Source organism: Bison bison, unplaced genomic scaffold, assembly GCF_000754665.1.
Source record: "Bison bison bison isolate TAMUID 2011002044 unplaced genomic scaffold, Bison_UMD1.0 scf7180017864239, whole genome shotgun sequence".
Taxonomy (NCBI): domain Eukaryota; kingdom Metazoa; phylum Chordata; class Mammalia; order Artiodactyla; family Bovidae; genus Bison; species Bison bison.
Window position 1 is genome coordinate 1,377,206 of NW_011494811.1, and position 18,112 is coordinate 1,395,317.

The 18,112-nt window shown below is 42.9% G+C and overlaps 1 protein-coding gene and 1 pseudogene across 1 annotated transcript; both read left to right on the plus strand.

Moving 5' to 3' along the window:
• Positions 1 to 3,162: 3,162 nt before the first annotated feature.
• On the plus strand, positions 3,163 to 6,571 carry ADAM20 (ADAM metallopeptidase domain 20). Its single transcript, XM_010846672.1, has one exon. The coding sequence runs from the start codon at positions 4,169 to 4,171 to the stop codon at positions 6,437 to 6,439; it is 2,271 nt and encodes a 756-aa protein (XP_010844974.1). The 5' UTR covers positions 3,163 to 4,168; the 3' UTR covers positions 6,440 to 6,571.
• A 7,847-nt stretch (positions 6,572 to 14,418) lies between these two features.
• On the plus strand, positions 14,419 to 15,364 carry LOC104993502 (annotated as a pseudogene).
• The last annotated feature ends 2,748 nt before the right edge of the window (positions 15,365 to 18,112 follow it).

Genomic DNA, 18,112 nt, shown 5'->3' on the forward strand with positions numbered 1-18,112 from the left:
GCCTGCCAGTCTTCTCTGTTCATGGGATTCTCCAGGCAAGAATACTGCAGTGGGTTGCCATGCCCTCCTCCAGGAGATCTTCCAGACCCAGGGATTGAACCACGTCTCTTATGTCTTCTGCATTGGCAAGTGGGTTCTTACCACTAGGGCCACCTGGGAAGCCTGTTTCAATTAGGTTAATTTGATTAAGTTTGCTTAAATCTTCTACTTAACTCTTTTAAGTTTTGTTGCTGTGTTTGTTGCTGAAAGAAAGTATGTTAACACCTACAAGTAGATTTTGAATTTTTCTATTTCTCCTTTTCTATTTTTTCTAATTTTTTCTATTTCTCCTTTTTGTTCTGTTGGTGTTTGCTTTATATATTTCAAAGCTATTTGTTAAGAAGATACAAACTCCTGCTGAATTTTATCATATTGAATATATCTTTATCTCTGTAATGACTTCATCGTTTCTGCTATTAATGTGGTTTGTTTCCTTTCTTTTGTCAATATAAATTAGTAAACTATTGTCATTATTTTGAGTAGAAGTTCTTTCCTCTCAATTCAGAGGAAAGAACCTTTTCCTCTGTAGCATATTGAATTAGATTCTGGTTTGCATTTAGAGCCATTAAAGGGCAGTAGGAGTATGTCTTGAGGATACTAGACATGCCCTGGTGGGATAACTTCCCCAGCTGAGATAATCACAGAGTCTCTAGCTAAAGGTGGCTAGGCTTCTCAGACAAGAGGAGTCTAGGCACCTTCCCTGGTAGAGGAATGTCAGGTGTCTTGGGAGGATCTAGATACTCAGAACCAATCCAGTCGACCTGGAACTCCCATTATCAAGGTCAAAGTTTTTTTGTGTTTTTTTTGTCTCAATCGGATTTCCCGCTACAGTCTTGGCAAATCTTGGTATTCAACTTATGCTGTGATTCTGAAACTCCACAGTTAAATTCTGGTTTTCTTTGAAGTTCGCTCTGTGGCTAAAGGAGAGGTTTTTTTTTTTTTTTTTAAGTCTCCTGTTATCAGCAATCTGAGCTGAGACCTTAGAGCCTTGAGCCTCATTGTGCAAAATGTCCATTAGAATTTAATACACCCATTCCACCCCTCAGTCTTTGAGATATTTCTAGGCAACATCACAGCCTTCCCTTGGTCCGCCACACACTTGCTTCAATAGGGCACTTCATCACAATCAACAGTGAGGAGAAATTTAACTAATTGTGATGTTATTATGAGCCCATCCCCCATTCAACAGGAGTTCAGCAGTGTGTTAAGGCCATGGACATACCTAAGCGAATCCCAGAGACCCAGTTTATCTATCTCTCTCGGCAGCACTCTTGGTACCAAGTGCTGTATGTATTTGTCAAGATCTAGTCCAGAAAAGAAAAATCCACCAAGAGTAATTACTATAAAAATTCTTGGAAAAGTATTAGAGAGCCAAAAAGGTAAAAAGGGAACACGGAGGTACAGAGAAGTATGAATTACCACAGAGAGTTGCACCCCTGAGATTGTGGGAACGAAGGGAAGAGATGGCGGTTTTCATAACCTAGAAGCTCTCACAGTGGCCTCATAGGTCTGGACCTGGACAGTAGAAGATAGAGCACTACCAGCCCAGGTGATGCTGGTAATTTAGGAACTCAGAAAAGTAGTGTGGAGTTGATAGCTGTACTTCCTATTAGGTAATATTGAGCTGGTACTGGTTCCTTAGGGACTTGGAAGAAGGTCCGCCAGGACTCTGACACAGATCTAAGAGACAGAGGGTTACTCCTCTCATGGAGCATATCAAACCCGTTATCAGAGAGCTTTGTGGTATAGCCTGAAACATCTGAGAAAGAGATACTGGCTGGCTGGTATGGGTTGCCCACAGTACTGGAAAATGGCTCTGTACATCTGGTTCTGAGCCCTCTGGCAGGGGGCATTGACACTAGGTGCCTTTGGTAGGATTGATGGAGCTGGTTCTAGAATGTGGTAACTGACTCTCAGCACCAGAGCAAGAGACCATTCTGGGTGTACGGGGAAGGTCACTGACAGTAACAGCAGGCAAACAGGAAGAGCCTCTTGTCCTTCCCTTTTGCTTTTTATTCTCCCTCTCAGGCTTTTCTTGACAGCATTTTTCAGGAATCCAGCTAGAAATGGGGAAATATAATGTGCCAGTTCCCATCTCTAGCTCCATAAACAAAGTATAAACTTTAGCGTTAGGACTCAGAAAATAGTTGATAATCAGTATAAGCTATGTCAGCAGAGTTCTGCTAATAGCTTCTGTGGTGACAGGTGATATATAGGAGGTGATAAATGATTTGTGTGATGCTGTCTCGTATTTTCTGTTGTTTTATTTAGTTGTGGCTCATTACATTCTTCTCATGACCCTGAATGGTTTGTGACCTAAGTGTAAGAAACCCTGAATTAGCTGTGACTAAAAGTGAGTGGAGACAAAGTAAGATAGAGGTTTTGAGGAGTTGAAGTAGCTGCTGGCATGGAAGAAAGAGTTAATTACTGATGCCAAGGAAGATTCTGACACTACTTGAAGTGCGGGCAATGCTGGCAGGAAGGAGAGGAAGGGCTTTGGCGTGCAGCAGTCCGTCGTATTGAACGGTACAACAGTGACAAAGCCGGGTAGACGTAAAGACCCTCGGGGTTGAAAGTTTCTCGTCACCACGTCCTATTTCTGATGAGATTACTTAATATAAGTTATTTTCCTCTTTACAGTGATTTGTTTCTAATAGTCCTCTTTCACCTCACACATTTCCATCTTAATGTCCCCAGATCTGTAGCAGATACCAAGGATATCATGAAGGGAGACATGGAAAGGAAATCTGGTCATTAGGATTTGACCTATATCAGAGATGCTTTCCCTTAGAAGTTGCATCTAGTATACTTGGCTTCCAGGAGCTATCCATTAGTTCTGGCAAAGTATCTAGGACTATCCAGATGTTCTTGACATTGTACTACTGAGAGTATTTTTATGCTCTCTACTGTCAACCCCATTTGTGTCTGTGTTTAGAATATTCAGCCACCAGTGTATGTTCTGATGTGTCTCCAGTTTTTTAAAATCTGTTGTTTTCAAATGTTAAGGAAATTATTGATACTTTTAACTGAAAGTCAGCAAATGAAGAAAATTAGCTTTTACTTGAGTTAAAATTTATGTTTTCAACAGATATGAAGTAAGTCCATTGAAATTGTGATCTCTGAATCTTTTAGTGAACTGACTCTAGATTTAAATTCTTCGGTCTAACGTTCTCTAGAGAATTCAGCTAACTCACCGTGCATGTAAAATATAGAATGGAATATATCTAAACACAGCCACGGTGAGTCTCTTATGATTGAGAACATGATGCAGCTGGGCTAGGTGCAGAGAAGGCTGCTGCTTCCATGCTGTGATTAGAGGCAACTGGGTTGTTGACTTGTCCCCAGATAACAGTCTCATTCCTATTACTTTGTCAACATAGCTGCCTTCCTTGGAAGGTCGAGGGGTTTTCTGCAGATGAAAGTGTGTTACAAATTACATGTTTGTCTGGATTGGGCTCCCGAAACTAATGAGTCCCTTAAGTGAGACTTACTTTGACTGCTTACCTCAAACAGAATGGGAGCTAGATAAGATGTCTGTAGAAGAGAAGGGGAGATGGAGCAAACTGTCTGAATAAAGAAACCAAAAAATGGTGAGTTTTGGATGGGCTGTCCACATGCTTACTGAAGCTAGCAGAGTACCAGTCGACTTTGGGTGGGGAGTAAATCAGACGTCAGACGTCAATCTTTCTAAAATGAGAAATGTCATGCCAGTGTTCATGCTTAGAGAATAGTAGATTAATGAGTCCTTATATTACAACAGGATTCAACAATGACCCATCTATGATGAATTTCCTGCATTTCTTTCCCTGTAAACCTGCTCTTCCCTTATCCCTTGCCCTTACATATATGAGACAAACTCCAGAATTTTATTGATTCAAGCCTTGTCCCAATTGAAATCACTTTCTTTCTCTCCCTCTCTCTCCCTCTCTCCCCTACCCTCTCTGCCCCAACCACCCTCTCCTAGATCTTCTTTCTATTTTCACTTCAGCGTTGCAGCTTTGATGGGCCAGTTCTTCCAGGACACAGATCCATAAAGCTCATCCCTGCACCCTCAACAGCTGAGAGGGAGGAGCCAGACCAGCAGTGCCTGATGCCCTGCCCTCTTCTGTCCTGAGCAGGTGGCTCCATAATGACAGTGGGTGAGGCCCTGGTACACTTCAGAGTCACTCCCCTGCTGCTCTGGTTTGGGGTGTGTCTGTTCATTTCTGGTCACTCTCAGGCCAGGCCCTCCCAGCACTTCTCTTCCCCAGAGTTGGTGATCCCCTTGAAGGTGACTGGCTGGGGCAGAAATGCAAAGGTTCCAGGCTGGCTCTCCTATAGCCTGCGATTTGGGGGCCAAAGACACATCGCCCACATGAAGGTCAAGAAGTTCTTGGTTTCCAGGCCCCTCCCAGTGTTCACCTACACAGACCAGCGTTCCCTGCAGCAGGATCAGCCTTTTGTTCCTGATGACTGCTACTATCATGGTTATGTGGAGGGTGCTCCCAAGTCTCTGGTTGCCCTCAGTACCTGTTCTGGAGGTTTTCGAGGAATACTGCAGATAAATGATCTTGCTTATGAAATTGAACCAGTTAGGTCTTCCGCCACATTTGAACACTGGGTATATAGAATAGACATCGATGATACTCAGTTCCCACGTATGAGATGTGGGTTAACAGAAGAGGAAATAGCACGCCAATTGGAGTTGCATAATTTCACCCTGAAGCAAAGTTCTTACACAGGCTGGTGGACCCACTTGCGGTTTCTTGAGCTGGTAGTGATTGTGGACAATCTTCGATACATTTTCTCAGGAAGCAATGTGTCAGTAGTACAAAATGATATAGCTAATGCTGTCAACATAATAAATAGCCTGTATCGCCCTTTGGCAGTTGATGTAATTTTAACTGGGCTTGAAATCTGGACTGAAATAAACCAAATTGCCACTGATGACATAGAGAATATGTTGGAGGATTTTGCTGTTTGGAAGTTTTTTAACCTTGATAAGCGACTGCCACATGATGCAGCCCATCTTTTCATAAAGAAATCATTTGACCCTACGCTTGGAGTTGCCTTTGTTGCTGGAGTATGCCAGAATCCTCTTAATAGTGGAGTTATGGTTTTCGAAGATGAGAGTCTGTATGCTTTTGGGCTTACTGTTACCCATGAACTTGGTCATAATTTAGGTATGCTGCATGATACTGAATTTTGTGTGTGTGAACTTCAGTTTTGCATAATGTATCCTGCCAGATCGGTAACGAGTAAATTCAGCAACTGCAGTTATGCCGAGTTTTGGGACAATGTGATGAGGAATGGACTTTGTCTCTTCTCTCCTCCAAATCCAGAGAATATCTTTAGGATAAAGTATTGTGGGAACCTAGTGGTCGAAGAAGGAGAGGAGTGTGACTGTGGAACCATAGGGCAGTGTGCACGTGATCCCTGCTGTCTGCCGAATTGCGCTCTGAAGCCTGGAGCTGCTTGTGCTTTTGGGTCTTGCTGTAAAAACTGCAAGGTCAGGTCAGCAGGGACCTTGTGCAGAAAACAGGTCAATGAATGTGACCTTCCAGAGTGGTGCAATGGGACATCGCATCAGTGCCCAGAAGATGTATTTGTGCAGGATGGGATTCCCTGTAGTGACAGTGCCTACTGCTATAAAAAGAACTGTGCTAACCATGATGAACAGTGCAGGGAGATTTTTGGCAAAGATGCAAGGAGTGCATCTCAGAGTTGCTACGAAGAAATCAACACCCAAGGAAATCGATTTGGTCACTGTGGTATCAGCAACACAGAGTACATGAAATGTGAAGTCCCTGATATCCTGTGTGGGAGAGTTCAGTGTGAAAATGTGGGAGTCATCCCAAATCTGATGGAACATTCCACAGTGCATCAGTTTCAAGTCAATGACACCACTTGCTGGGGCACCGACTATCATGTCGGAATGTCCATACCTGATATCGGCCAGGTGAAGGACGGCACAATGTGTGGTCAAAAAAAGATCTGTGTTCACAGCAGGTGTGTCAGTATGGTTCCTGAGCCACAAGCCTGTCAGCCTAAGACCTGCCACATGAAGGGGGTCTGCAATAATAAGCAAGAGTGCCATTGCAACCCCGGATGGGCACCTCCCTACTGCAAGGATGAAGGCAGTGGAGGTAGTAATAGTAGTGGCCCACCGGGTAATCCCCAAGGAGATGAGGAAGGAGAGGGAGAAGAGGAAGAGGAGGAAGAAGAGGCCGAAGAGGCAGAACAGGCGGAAGACACAAAAATGGAAAAGAACACTCACATGTTACTGTGGCTTATTCCTTTGATTTGTTTATTTGTATGTTGCTTCCTTGTGCTTTGTAAGAAGCGTAAAGAGAAAAAGGAGCCAGAAATGATGGAGGAAGAGGATACTGAAGAAGAGGAGACGGAGGAAGAAAGTGACTAAGGCTCCTACTTCATTCACAAAGGAAAAAAAAAAAAAACCCTGGCTTTTCTTTTAAATAGTAGAGGAGCATTAGGGCCTGTCTGACTGCTTCAAGAAAAATTTAAGGATCTCTTATGGCAGGATCATAAGCAGTAATATTTCACTGAAGGATTCTTATCATGTTCTTAACTTACTCCTCAGTGTGCTAAGCAATATTAAAAGTTCATTTTTTCCCTCTGGAAGTCATTTCTTTATGTTTCCTGAGCAAAGGCACGGGAAAGTCTCATTTGTAACCTAATGTCTATCAGTTGTAAACATCTTCCCACCTTTGTACTCTTAAAATGTCATGTCCAAGATGTGCCACTATATACCCTATTTCTGTTTGGCCTGCTCTTTTCTGGGAATCTGTGCCAGGGAGGGGCCAGTAAAAGTAGCCTGGAATGATGGCTGAAGAGAGAAGGGAGTTTACCTTCTTGTGTGCTGAAAGTTACTCTGTCATTTTGGTAGCCAAGTTTGGTTTTGGATTCCAGTTTTGTTGACTCTGTTAGAATCACCCTCATTCTTCATTAGAAGTACAAGCACCAGTTGACCAGTGATGCTTTGAAAGGTCACTGTTGTAGCTCTGGGGTTAGCAGTGTGGTTCTCCTCTGAGTTGCTGGAGCACCAGCAGCAGTTGGTCACTTGCCCTCCTTAGAAGTCTTGGTCCCTGCTTTGCAGAGGACCTCCTGAAATCACCAGTACTTGAATGAACCAACTTCTTTCTTTTGTTCCCTTGGCCCTGTGGCTGCAAGGTGCTTTCAGTAGTTAGTTCATTGTGATAGTTTGAATTGGGTGGAGGAAGTTAGCTGTACAGATGAGAAATTATACTACTCTTTCAGCCTTGGCCAACCTGGCAGCAAGCTCTGGAATGAATATTACCTGACAGACTAGTCTTGAATTGGGCTAAAATGGCCTGGTCTTCATACTTTCCCCTTGCCCATTCACTGGATGTGGGTGCTCCAGGAAGACCAAGAGCTTGGCTGTGCACCTCAGCAACTGAGGCTGACCCAGAGAGCTAATATCTGGAGGCTCTATGCTGATAATTCCAGCAGCTGGTCAGCAAGACTTTCCTGGAAGGAGGATGAAGGTGCTGATTTGGAAATTCCACAATCTGACCTTTACACTGCTCTGATCAGCTTTTCTTTCTATATATTTTTTTAATTTTATTTTTTAACTTTACAATATTGTATTGGTTTTGCCATATATCAAAATGAATCCACTACAGGTATACATGTGTTCCCCATCCTGAACCCTCCTCCCTCCCCATACCATCCCTCTTTCTATATTTTGGAACAACTTCTCCGGGATTCTGGCAGGCACCTCTGCCTGTGGGGAACCACAGAAGAGGGAAGTTAGTGGGATGAAGCATGAACCCTACTACTGTGTTGGTTTTGGAGCTGAAGTTGATTGTTACTGCCTCTCTCCACTATGCCTTCTAGTTTCCCTCATCTCTAGAGAGCATTCTGATGGTTTGGGCGGGATATTCACCCTGTGTCATTACCCAGGTCCTTATCTTTAAAGTCCCCGAACGTCTGATCACATTGTCTTTCTCAGGCTGGGATTGCTGAATCTATCCAGTCACAGTCACAGTAGAGCTGGAGGATAAGAAGAGGCACCTGAGACCACCTGGCTTCCACACCCCTGCCCTACCTCCTATGATTAGGCTCAGCTATGCCTGTCAAGACTGTGACCTCTTCTTGCTACTGCAGGGATCCAAGGATCCCCAAATGCCCAGGTGGCAGCTTTTATTTCCACTGGGACTTTAGCTTTGTCCCAAGGCAAAAATATGACCCATTTGGTGACTCTGCGGAGCCAGAGTTGCAGGGGACAGGAAGTACAAAACACACCAGTGAGTCATAGGGAGTGAATGTAAGCGGTGCCACTGCTACTTCCAGCCCCTGGTTGCCAGACCCTTGTCAAGGTCTCTGGCTTAGTGTGTACAGTCCATCCTGGGATGGCTCCTGTGTGAGAGTTCCCCAGGGAGACAGAACCAAGAGGCTATGGAGATTTATAGATTTACCCTTTCCTCAGAAGAGGAAGTCGGAGAAGGTGATTGCACCCCACTCGAGTACTCTTGCCTGGAAAATCCCATGAACGGAGGAGCCTGGTAGGGTGCAGTCCAGGGGATCGCTGAGTCAGACACGACTAAGCGACTTCACTTTCACTTTTTACTTTCATGCATTGGAGAAGGAAATGGCAACCCACTACAGTGTTCTAACCTGGAGAATCCCTGGGGTGGGGAAGCCTGGTGGGCTGCCGTCTATGGGGTCGCACAGAGTCAGACACGAATGAAGCAACTTAGCAGCAGCAGCAGAAGAGGAAGTAAAGTCCTTGGGTGATACTGATTCTTCTTGAAATCTGGTAACTTTAACAGTATAATGGGAAATTAATCCTGAGATATTATGATATAAATTCAATACGCCTTATGCTACACGGTAGAATAAGAGGAAATAACAAGAAAAGACAAGAAACATGAATATAAAAATATACCAAAATAACCAGGACATACTCATGACACATTCCAATCCTTGTTTCTATAACTGCTCATATGGTTGTAGCTGGTATTTATGACCATCTTCTTTTACTACCCATTTTGTTCCTTTGTCTTCAGCAAGTACTGTATCTAATCATGTTCTTTATCTGATGGGGTAATCCAAACCTTTATTCCTGGAGGGTCTGGGCCAATCCAACCTGCCATTGACCTTAATCACACGGCATGGTAATACTGGAGAATCCCTAAGATATTTCCTGTGTTCCAGACCTTCTCTTCTTTACCTTTACTGTGGAATAGTAGTCCAATATCCCCTTATCACCCCAGTCATCACCGTAGTTCCGTTCATTGATTCGGAGGCATGGCAAACCAAATTGTCCAGGTGGCAGTCTTAACTTTCTGTTAATAAAATCAATCTAGGGTCTCCTGGTGGAAGCATTTTGCCCTCTAGGACTAAGACTTCGAGGCTAGCAAAGTGTAAAGTCATGAGAAGAGGAAGCCAAAATTTTGCTAGTAGGTCACTAAGGTTAATAATGAGTGTGGTCAGTTCCATTTTCACATTGATTCCTGGACCCTTGAATCCTGAGTATGGAGAAATAGCGCCATATATTCGACATTGATTCTGGGCATAAGCAGCCTTCTGAAGACCCTTGCTTCAATCCTGCAAGGTATGGCCACCTAGCTAGCACTATAACTGAGTCTTCAAAAGGCTGTTGTGTCAAGACAGCTGCTTCAGGATGGTGGGGAACATGGTAAGACCAGTGAGTTCTATAAGCATGGACCCATTGCCACATTTATTTTTCTGTGCAGTACATTTCTTGATCAAAAGTAATGCTGTGTGGAATACCATGCTGACGGATAAGGCATTCTTTAAGTCCATGGATGGTATCTTTGGCAGAAGTATTGGGTGTGGGGTGGGGGTGGGGGGCGCAGATTACATCTAGAGTGTCTACTCCTGTAGGAATAAAATGCTTCACCTTGTATATTGGAAGCAGTCCAGGAAGGTAATGAACCACCTTCTGATGCACACACTAGGAAGCTGTCTGATCACCCCAGGAAAAATTGCCATATTGGAGGCTCAGTGTTGGTCTCTGCCACTGAAGATTGGGCAGTTAGTGGTGGCTATAGCCTAGTCATTCTTGGTGAGTGGAAGTCAGTGTTGCTGAGCCCATGTATAACTGTCAACTCTGCCCTGCCACCATGGCTACTTTGTTAATGAGCCCATTGGGTGATGATAGGTAGCTAGGGAAACAGGCCAAATGGTATCCACAGAATGAGTCATCCTATCCACTTGGTTATTAGAATCCTCTGCTGAGGTAACCTTTTGGTGAGCATTCATGTGTGACACAAATACTTTCATGTCTTTTGACCAGATAAGCCCGTCCACATACCTCTTTCTCATATTTCTTTGTCACCAATTTTCACATCATGTTCCTCACATGTCCCTAAACCATTGGCCACAGCCCATGGATAGGTATATAATCACAGATCTGGCCATTTCTCCTTGCAAGCAGTGTGTACAATGGAGTGCACTCCCCAAAGTTCTGTGCACCGGGAGAACTTTCCTTCTTCACTCTGCTTCAGGAATGTCCCCGCAAAGGGTCTTAGTGTTGCAGCTCTTCACATACAGGTGGTCCATGCATATCGTGCAGAACCATCTGTAAACCAGGCCCAGATCTTCTATTCCCCTGTCATCTGATTACAGGGAACTCCCTATGAGGCTCCCCTGCTCAGGCCTGACTTGTATATATCACTTCCATTTGATGATGGAATGTTACTATGCAGGCCCATATTATGGTGTGGTGGCTCAGATAATACCCAATTCATGATGGGCAACTGGGTAAGCCCATCATCAAGCATTCATTATCTACTATGTCCCTATAATCTACCAAGACCTGTTTCTCATAAAGAGAGTAGTTATCCAAAGGTGATGGCATAGCTTTGCATCAAATTCTTAAAGGACCACAGTGCAATTCACCTATAGGAGCCTGACAAAGTCTCCAAATGCTGTCCCTACCTGCGGCAGAGACTTTGAAGCACCACTCCACGTGCTGGATCATATGGCCCAAGTCGCTGAGAAGTCTGCACAGCTGGCTGGACCTGGGGCAGAACCTTCTCATCTTCTGGGCCTCCTCAAAAGTAGCACCTTTTCAGGCCACTTGGTAAATGGTTTGGAGCAACACGCCAAATGAGGAATATGTTGCCTCCCAAATCCAAAGAGTCCCCTTGGGGACTGATCTGCTTTCTTGGTTGTACGAGAGCCAGATACCACTTACTTTTTATCTTAAAAGTGATGTCTTGACATGATCCAGACCACAGGTACCCTAAAAATTTCCCTGAGGTAGGAATGAATTTTGGTTAAATTTATTTCCCACCCTCTGATATACAAATGTCTTGCCAGTGAGCCTAGGGTAGTTACTATAACTCACTCACTAGATGTAATCAACATAGTATCATCAACGTAATGTGTTGGTATGATATATTGTGGAGGGAAAGGTGATTGAGATCCCTGCAAACTAAATTATGACATAGGGCTGGGTGGTTGATAGGTCTGAGAGGGAGAACAGTGCATGTGCATTGCTGGCCTTGCCAGTGAAAGGACCTGCCTCTGGTGGGCCTCATGGACAGCAATGGAGAAAAAGCCATTTGCCACAGCAGTAGCTACATACCAGGTACCAGGGGATGTGTGAATCTGCTCAAGCAACAAAATAATGTCTGGTTCAGCAGCTGCAATTGGAGTCACAACTTCTTTAAGCTTAGAATGAAGTAATCCACTGTCATTCTCCAAGATCCACATGTCTTCTGCACAGGTCAGCTAGAGATGAATGAGAATGTGGTGTGAAGGATTGCGTCCTTCAAGTCCTTGATGGTGGCAGCAGTATCTGCAGTTCTTCCAGGGATGTGGTATTACTTTTGGTTTATTATTTTCCTAGGCAGAGACAGTACAAATGGCTTCCCCTTGGGCTTTTCTACCATAATAGCCCTCACTGCACAAGTGGGGAACCAATGTGAGGATTCCAGCTGCTAAATATGTCTGTTCCAGTTACGCATTCTGCAACTAGGGAAGAAACTACAGGGTGGGTACGGAGAGGCCCTGGACCTACTGTGAGATGGGCCTGAGATAAAGCTCCCTTGACTACCTGACCTCTGAAAGCACCCGCTCTATCTGGAGGGCTGCAGTGATGTTTTGAGTCTTCTGGAATCAGTGTCAGTTTGGAGCCACTGGTAATCTCCAGAAGATAGGATTATTTCCTTCCCTCAATGTTCATTTACCTTGTTAAAAGGCTACAGGTTCCTCTGGGGAAGGCTGGGAGCAAAGTTTACTGTATAAATCTTCATTAGTCTGCCAGGGTCCTTCCTCAAGGGGACCTAACCTCCCATTCATTCAAGGGGTTTTGAGTCTCTAAACTGGCTCAACTCTGGGAATTGATTGAGTGGCTGTGACTCATTTCCTGATTTGAGTCAAGTGACTTTTGTTCACTTGACTTTGAAATTTTCTGCTTATTTAGCTCAAGAGAGAATTTCTGTTTCACTTGTAGGAACATCAGGATTAATTCACCAAGACTGTAGGTTTGCATGAGCCTGACTATTCTGATTGCTACTTTGGCTCTACTGTTCATTATGGTAACCATGCCTCCCTTGGCTTTTGTGGTTGAGTGCCATCACTTGGCCCCTGCCACCCTAGGATCCACATATTCCTATTGCATTAAGTTTCCCAATTGAGTAGCCATGGTTTCCACTCAAGATCTGTCCTCCAGATAAGAGCCATCATTGAGCTCTTCAAGGATTTTGGGCTCCTCTCACAAATTTATTTCTCAAAATATTAAGTGAAAGGTATGTCCTCTGGACCCTCCCAGTGTAGGTGAGCAAGTCTTAAATGACTTCACTCTAATATTTCAGTCTCCCTAAGCCTCTGAATCCCTCTTCTACGTTAAACCAAAAGAGGTTCAGCATTTCCAGTTGGCTCACAGTAGGCCTTCTTTTGGTCCATGTTTCAGAGAACCAACCAACAAATTGTTAGAGCCCTTTTTGAAACCCCAACCTGTAGCATTTAATGCAGAATCTCAGCTTAGTGAGCCCATGTCAATAAATTCAGACCAATCCAACTTTATGATCCCTCTACCGTTATCCTACATACTCAGTGTTCGTTCTCACACATGTTCACTTGATGTCTGCTTCTATAAATTAGAAAACTCATATAGTTCCTTTGGAGTGTAGTACACATCTTCATGGGTTACTCATTGTATTTCACCTTTGCTGTTAAGTCACGTTAGTCATGTCGAACTCTTTGCGACCCAGTGGACTGTAACCTGCCAGGCTCCTCTGTCTGTTGGATTTTCCAGTCAAGAATACTGGAGTGGGTTGCCATGCCCTTCTCCAGGGGAACTTCCGTGTGTGTATGTGTGTGTGTGTGTGTGTGTGTGTACCCAAATCACTTTGTAGTACAAGCTAATACAGCATTATAAATCAGCTGTACTTCACTGGAAAAAAAAAAATCTATACACAATAGATACATAAAACTAAAGAGAAAAAACACAACTTTTTTACTCAAGAAAACCAAATGACAAGGAAAAAAGAACAAAGAAAAACTACAAAAAGAACCATTAAGCAACAAATTGGCAACATGTACATACCTATCAATAATCTCTTTGAGTGCCAATGGATTAAATGCTTCAATCAAAAGACGTAGGGTTGGGCTTCCCTGGTAGCCCAGTAGTTAAGAATCTACCTGCCATTGCAGGGACACAGGTTCAATCCCTGGTTCAGGAAGATCCCACCTGCTATGGCGCAACTAATGCTGTGTGCCACAACTGAAGAGCCAGTGTTCTAGAGCCCATGAGCGACAACTACTAAGCCCACACACCAGAACTACTGAAGCCCACATGCCTAAAACCAAGCTCCACAATGAGAGAAGCCACCACAATGAGAAGTTCACACATCACAAATCGAGTGTAGCTCCTGCTCACTGAAACTAGAGGAAGCCCATGCACAACAGTGAAGACTCAGCACAGCTCCAAAGAAGTAGATCTTAAAAAAAATACATAGGTGGCTAATTGGATTTAAAAAAACAAACAAGGAGCATCTATACGCTGCCTACAAGAGACACACTTCAGATCTAAAGACACAGACTAAATGTGAGGAGATGGAAAAATATTTCATGCAAATGGAGATGAAAAGAAACCTGGGTAGTATATTCATATCAGACAAAGTTGACTTTAAAGCAAAGTCTATTATAAAATCAAAGAATAGCATTATATAATGATAAATCAGTACAAGAAGAGGATATAACATTTGTTAGCATATGTGCAACTAAATGAGAGCACCCAAATATATAAAGCAAACCTTCAAAGGCATAGACGGAGAAACTGACAATAGTACACTAATAGTAAGAGACTTTAATGGCCGTCTTTAAGTCTAAGAACAGATTATCCAGACAGAAAATTAATAAGGAAACAGTGGCCTTAAATGACACATTAGACCAGTTGCTCTGTGTCTGTACCCATCGCCTGAAGACCTGAAGGTAGACAAGGAGATTCAGGCTCAGGCTGCCTTTTCCACAAACCCTGCCAACCCAGTGATTTTATCCGAAGCCTCTGCTCCTATCTCTCCAGATGGAAATCTCTGTCCTAAACTATATCCAGAGTTCTCTCAGTACATGGGACTGAGTTTAAATGAAGAATAAATATGTGCAAATAGGGCCATGGTTCCTGGAGCACCAAGTCAGGGGCAGTTGGTTGGCATGAACTTCTAGTCACTGGTGGTGACATGGGAATCTGCAGAGCAGAGATTAAGTAAGGAATCTGGGAAGTCATCTTGTGTAAGGATTAGGACAGAAAAATAATAATCGGGCTCAGGCTGAAATCCATAGACAATGGTGCGTTTGTTCAGCTCGTCCAGGCCTAGTCCTGGTCCTCCCTGGTGGGTCTGTGGTTTGGGAACCAGGTGCTGCAGATCAAGGAGAACTGTGTGGGCTGGAGCTCAGATCAGGCACTCAGGGTGCTCACACAGGCTTTTGGGGAGAAGATCACCATGACCATTCGTGACAGGCCCTTTGAACGGACAATTACCTTGAATAAGGATAGTACTGGACGTGTCAACTTTGTCTTTAAAAAATGAAAAAATCACGTCCATTGTGAAATACAGTTCTGCAGCTAGAAATGGTCTTCTTACAGAACACAACACCTGTGAGGTCAATGGACAGCATGTCATTGGACTGAAGGACTCTCGAATCGCAGATGTACTGTCCACAGCTGGAAATATAGTTAAATATAGTTACTATTATAATCATGTCTGCTTTTATCTTTGGACACATTATTAAACAGATGGTGCCAAGCATAATGAAAAGCTTGCTGGATCACACCATTCCTCCAAGCATAATGAAAAGCTTGCTGGGTCACATCATTCCTGGGGTTTAGAATTCAGGGCACAGTGGAAACTTCCCAGAAGTTCGCCTGTAAGTCTTCAGCAACTTGCCTTTATATCATGCACATGAAGCCTTCCAGGGGCCAGTGAGCATTTGCTGTGTGAGGACCTTCATGTCTTCCAGTAGGGCCGGGGATCTTACTGTTCGATCTGGTATCTTGTTCAGACATCAAGATAGTTGTAATCGTATCCTGGTTTTACAGTTCAAAAGACTTTCACAGACTAGTTTCTTTCCTGGGAACCTGATGCTTTCCTGGGATCCTGATCCTAGGATCAAAATCACTGGGCTCCAAAATACTGCAGATGGTGACTGCAGCCATGAAATTAAAAGATGCTTGCTCCTTGGAAGACAAGCTATGACCAACCTAGACAGCGTATTCAAAAGCAGAGACATTACTTTCCTAACAAAGGTCCAACTAGTTAAAGCTATAGTTTTTCCAGTGGTCAGGTATGGATGTGAGAGTTGGACTGTAAAGAAAGCTGAGCGCTGAGGAACTGATGCTTTTGAACTGTGGTGTTGGAGAAGACTCTTGGGAGTTCCTTGAACTGCAAGGAGATCAAACCAGTCCATCCTAAAGGAAATCAGTCCTGAATATTCATTGGAAGGACTGATGCTGAAGCTCCAATATTTTGGCCACCTGATGTGAAGGACTGACTCATTGGAAAAGACCCTGATGCTCAGAAACAATGAAGACACGAGGAGAAGGAGATGACAAAGGATGAGATGGTTGGATGGCATCACCGACTGGATGGACATGAGTTTGAGCGAGCTCTGGGAGTTGGTGATGGACGGGAAAGCCTGGCATGGTGCAGTCCATAGGTTCGCAAAGAGTTGGACACTACTGAGCGATTGAACTGAACTAAACTGAATCTTTCACAAGCTTTGTGAGTGGAATGACTGATACAGGCTCAGCTGCGTGTTAGACCCGTCACCTTCACCCTGGGCATCAAGCAGTGCTGTCGGATCACTTTAGTTCTATGGTGTATTTGCATTTTTACCGTGTCGCTGTGTACATTTAGAATTACTTTTCTTCAGTTCTGTGTGTGTCACACACCAATTAAGTAACACTGGTTTTATTCCATGTAAGCATTATTAGAGAATGTGTGTAGCTGTAAGAGACTGTATCGACTATCATTACATTTTAACTACTTATTGCACTTGAATTTTCACCTTAACTAAGTTAAGCATCTAGAATAAAAGCCAAGATGTAATGATTGCTGCCTTTCTAAACCCAGATGCAGATCTGCATTCAAAGGAGATGTACACAAGCTGCTCAGTCCGACGGTGCATCCTGAGCTAGCACAGCTACCTACTTGCATTTGAGGTTTTCTAGCAGCAGCAGCAGTCCTTGTGTAATGGGAACTTCTTCCTTATAATAATAACTAGCATCACTTTCTGAGAAATGAAGCACTATATATTCAGTGTAAAAATTCTTGAACTAAATAAGATGATCCTTGGCTCCTGTTTTCAAGTGTAGATTAAGTTGGCTAAGACTTGACCGAGGCATTTACATGTTATGTAGCCTAGTCTCAGGACATTGTTCTGCTCATCTGTTCCATTTCCTGCCTCCTCCCTGCTCACAGAGTGACAGCGGTACATCATCCTGATTTTTTTTCCCTCTCTTGATTTATGCCTATTCTAATTGAAAATGTGTTAATAAAGTTAAAAAAAAAGAAAATTCAACAACATGTAGAAAGGATTAAATACCATGATCAAGTGGGATTTAGTCCAGAGATGTGAGGATGAGTCAACATTTGAAAAAAATCAATGTCATATACCACATTAACAAAAGGAAGGATAAAAGCACATAATCATCTCCATAGACACAGAAAAAGCATTTGACAAAATTCAACCTCATTCAGGATAAAAACTTTCATACAAGTGGGTACAAAAGGAACGTATCTCAACATAATAAAGGCCATTATGACAGACCCACACTAACGTCATACTCAATGTTGAAACTTTTTCTCTAAAATCAGGAACAAGACAGGGATACCCACTCTAACCATTTATATTTAACACATCATTGCAAGTCCTTGCCATAGCAGTCAGATGAGAAAAAGAAATAAAAGTTATCCAAGAAAGAGTAACCTGTCACTATTTGCAGATGATGTGGTAATATATGGGGAAAATCCTGAGGTTTCCAGCAAAAAATGATTGAAACTAATTAAAAAGTTCAATAAAGTTGTAGGATACAAGAGTAATACACAGAAATCTATTGCTTTTCTACACATTAATAATGAACTATCATGAAAACAAAGCAAGAAAAACTCTTTCTGGACTCCCTATTCTGTCCCATTGATCTATATATCTTTTCTTATGCCAATACTATCGAGACTTCATGAATGGGTAGCATGGATGAATCTCTGAAAATATACTAAGTGAAAGAAGCAATTCTCAAAAGAATGCATACTATTGAAATTTATGTGAGATCCTAGAATAGGCAATATTCTATAGTAATTGCATATTACATATTTTATTTGAATAAATATATAAATTTGACATGTAGTAAGTTTATTTTCATGCAGTTGAAATATTTTCTAATATCTCTCATGATTTGTCCTGTTACCCGAAAGTTATTTTAAGGCATGTTGATTTATGTTGAAATATTGTCAAAACAGGAGATGGCAAGATTGAACATCAACATTTTAGGAATCAGTGAACTAAAATGGAAAGGAATGGGCAAATTTAATTCAGATGACCATTATATCTACTATTGTGGGCAAGAATCCCTTAGAAG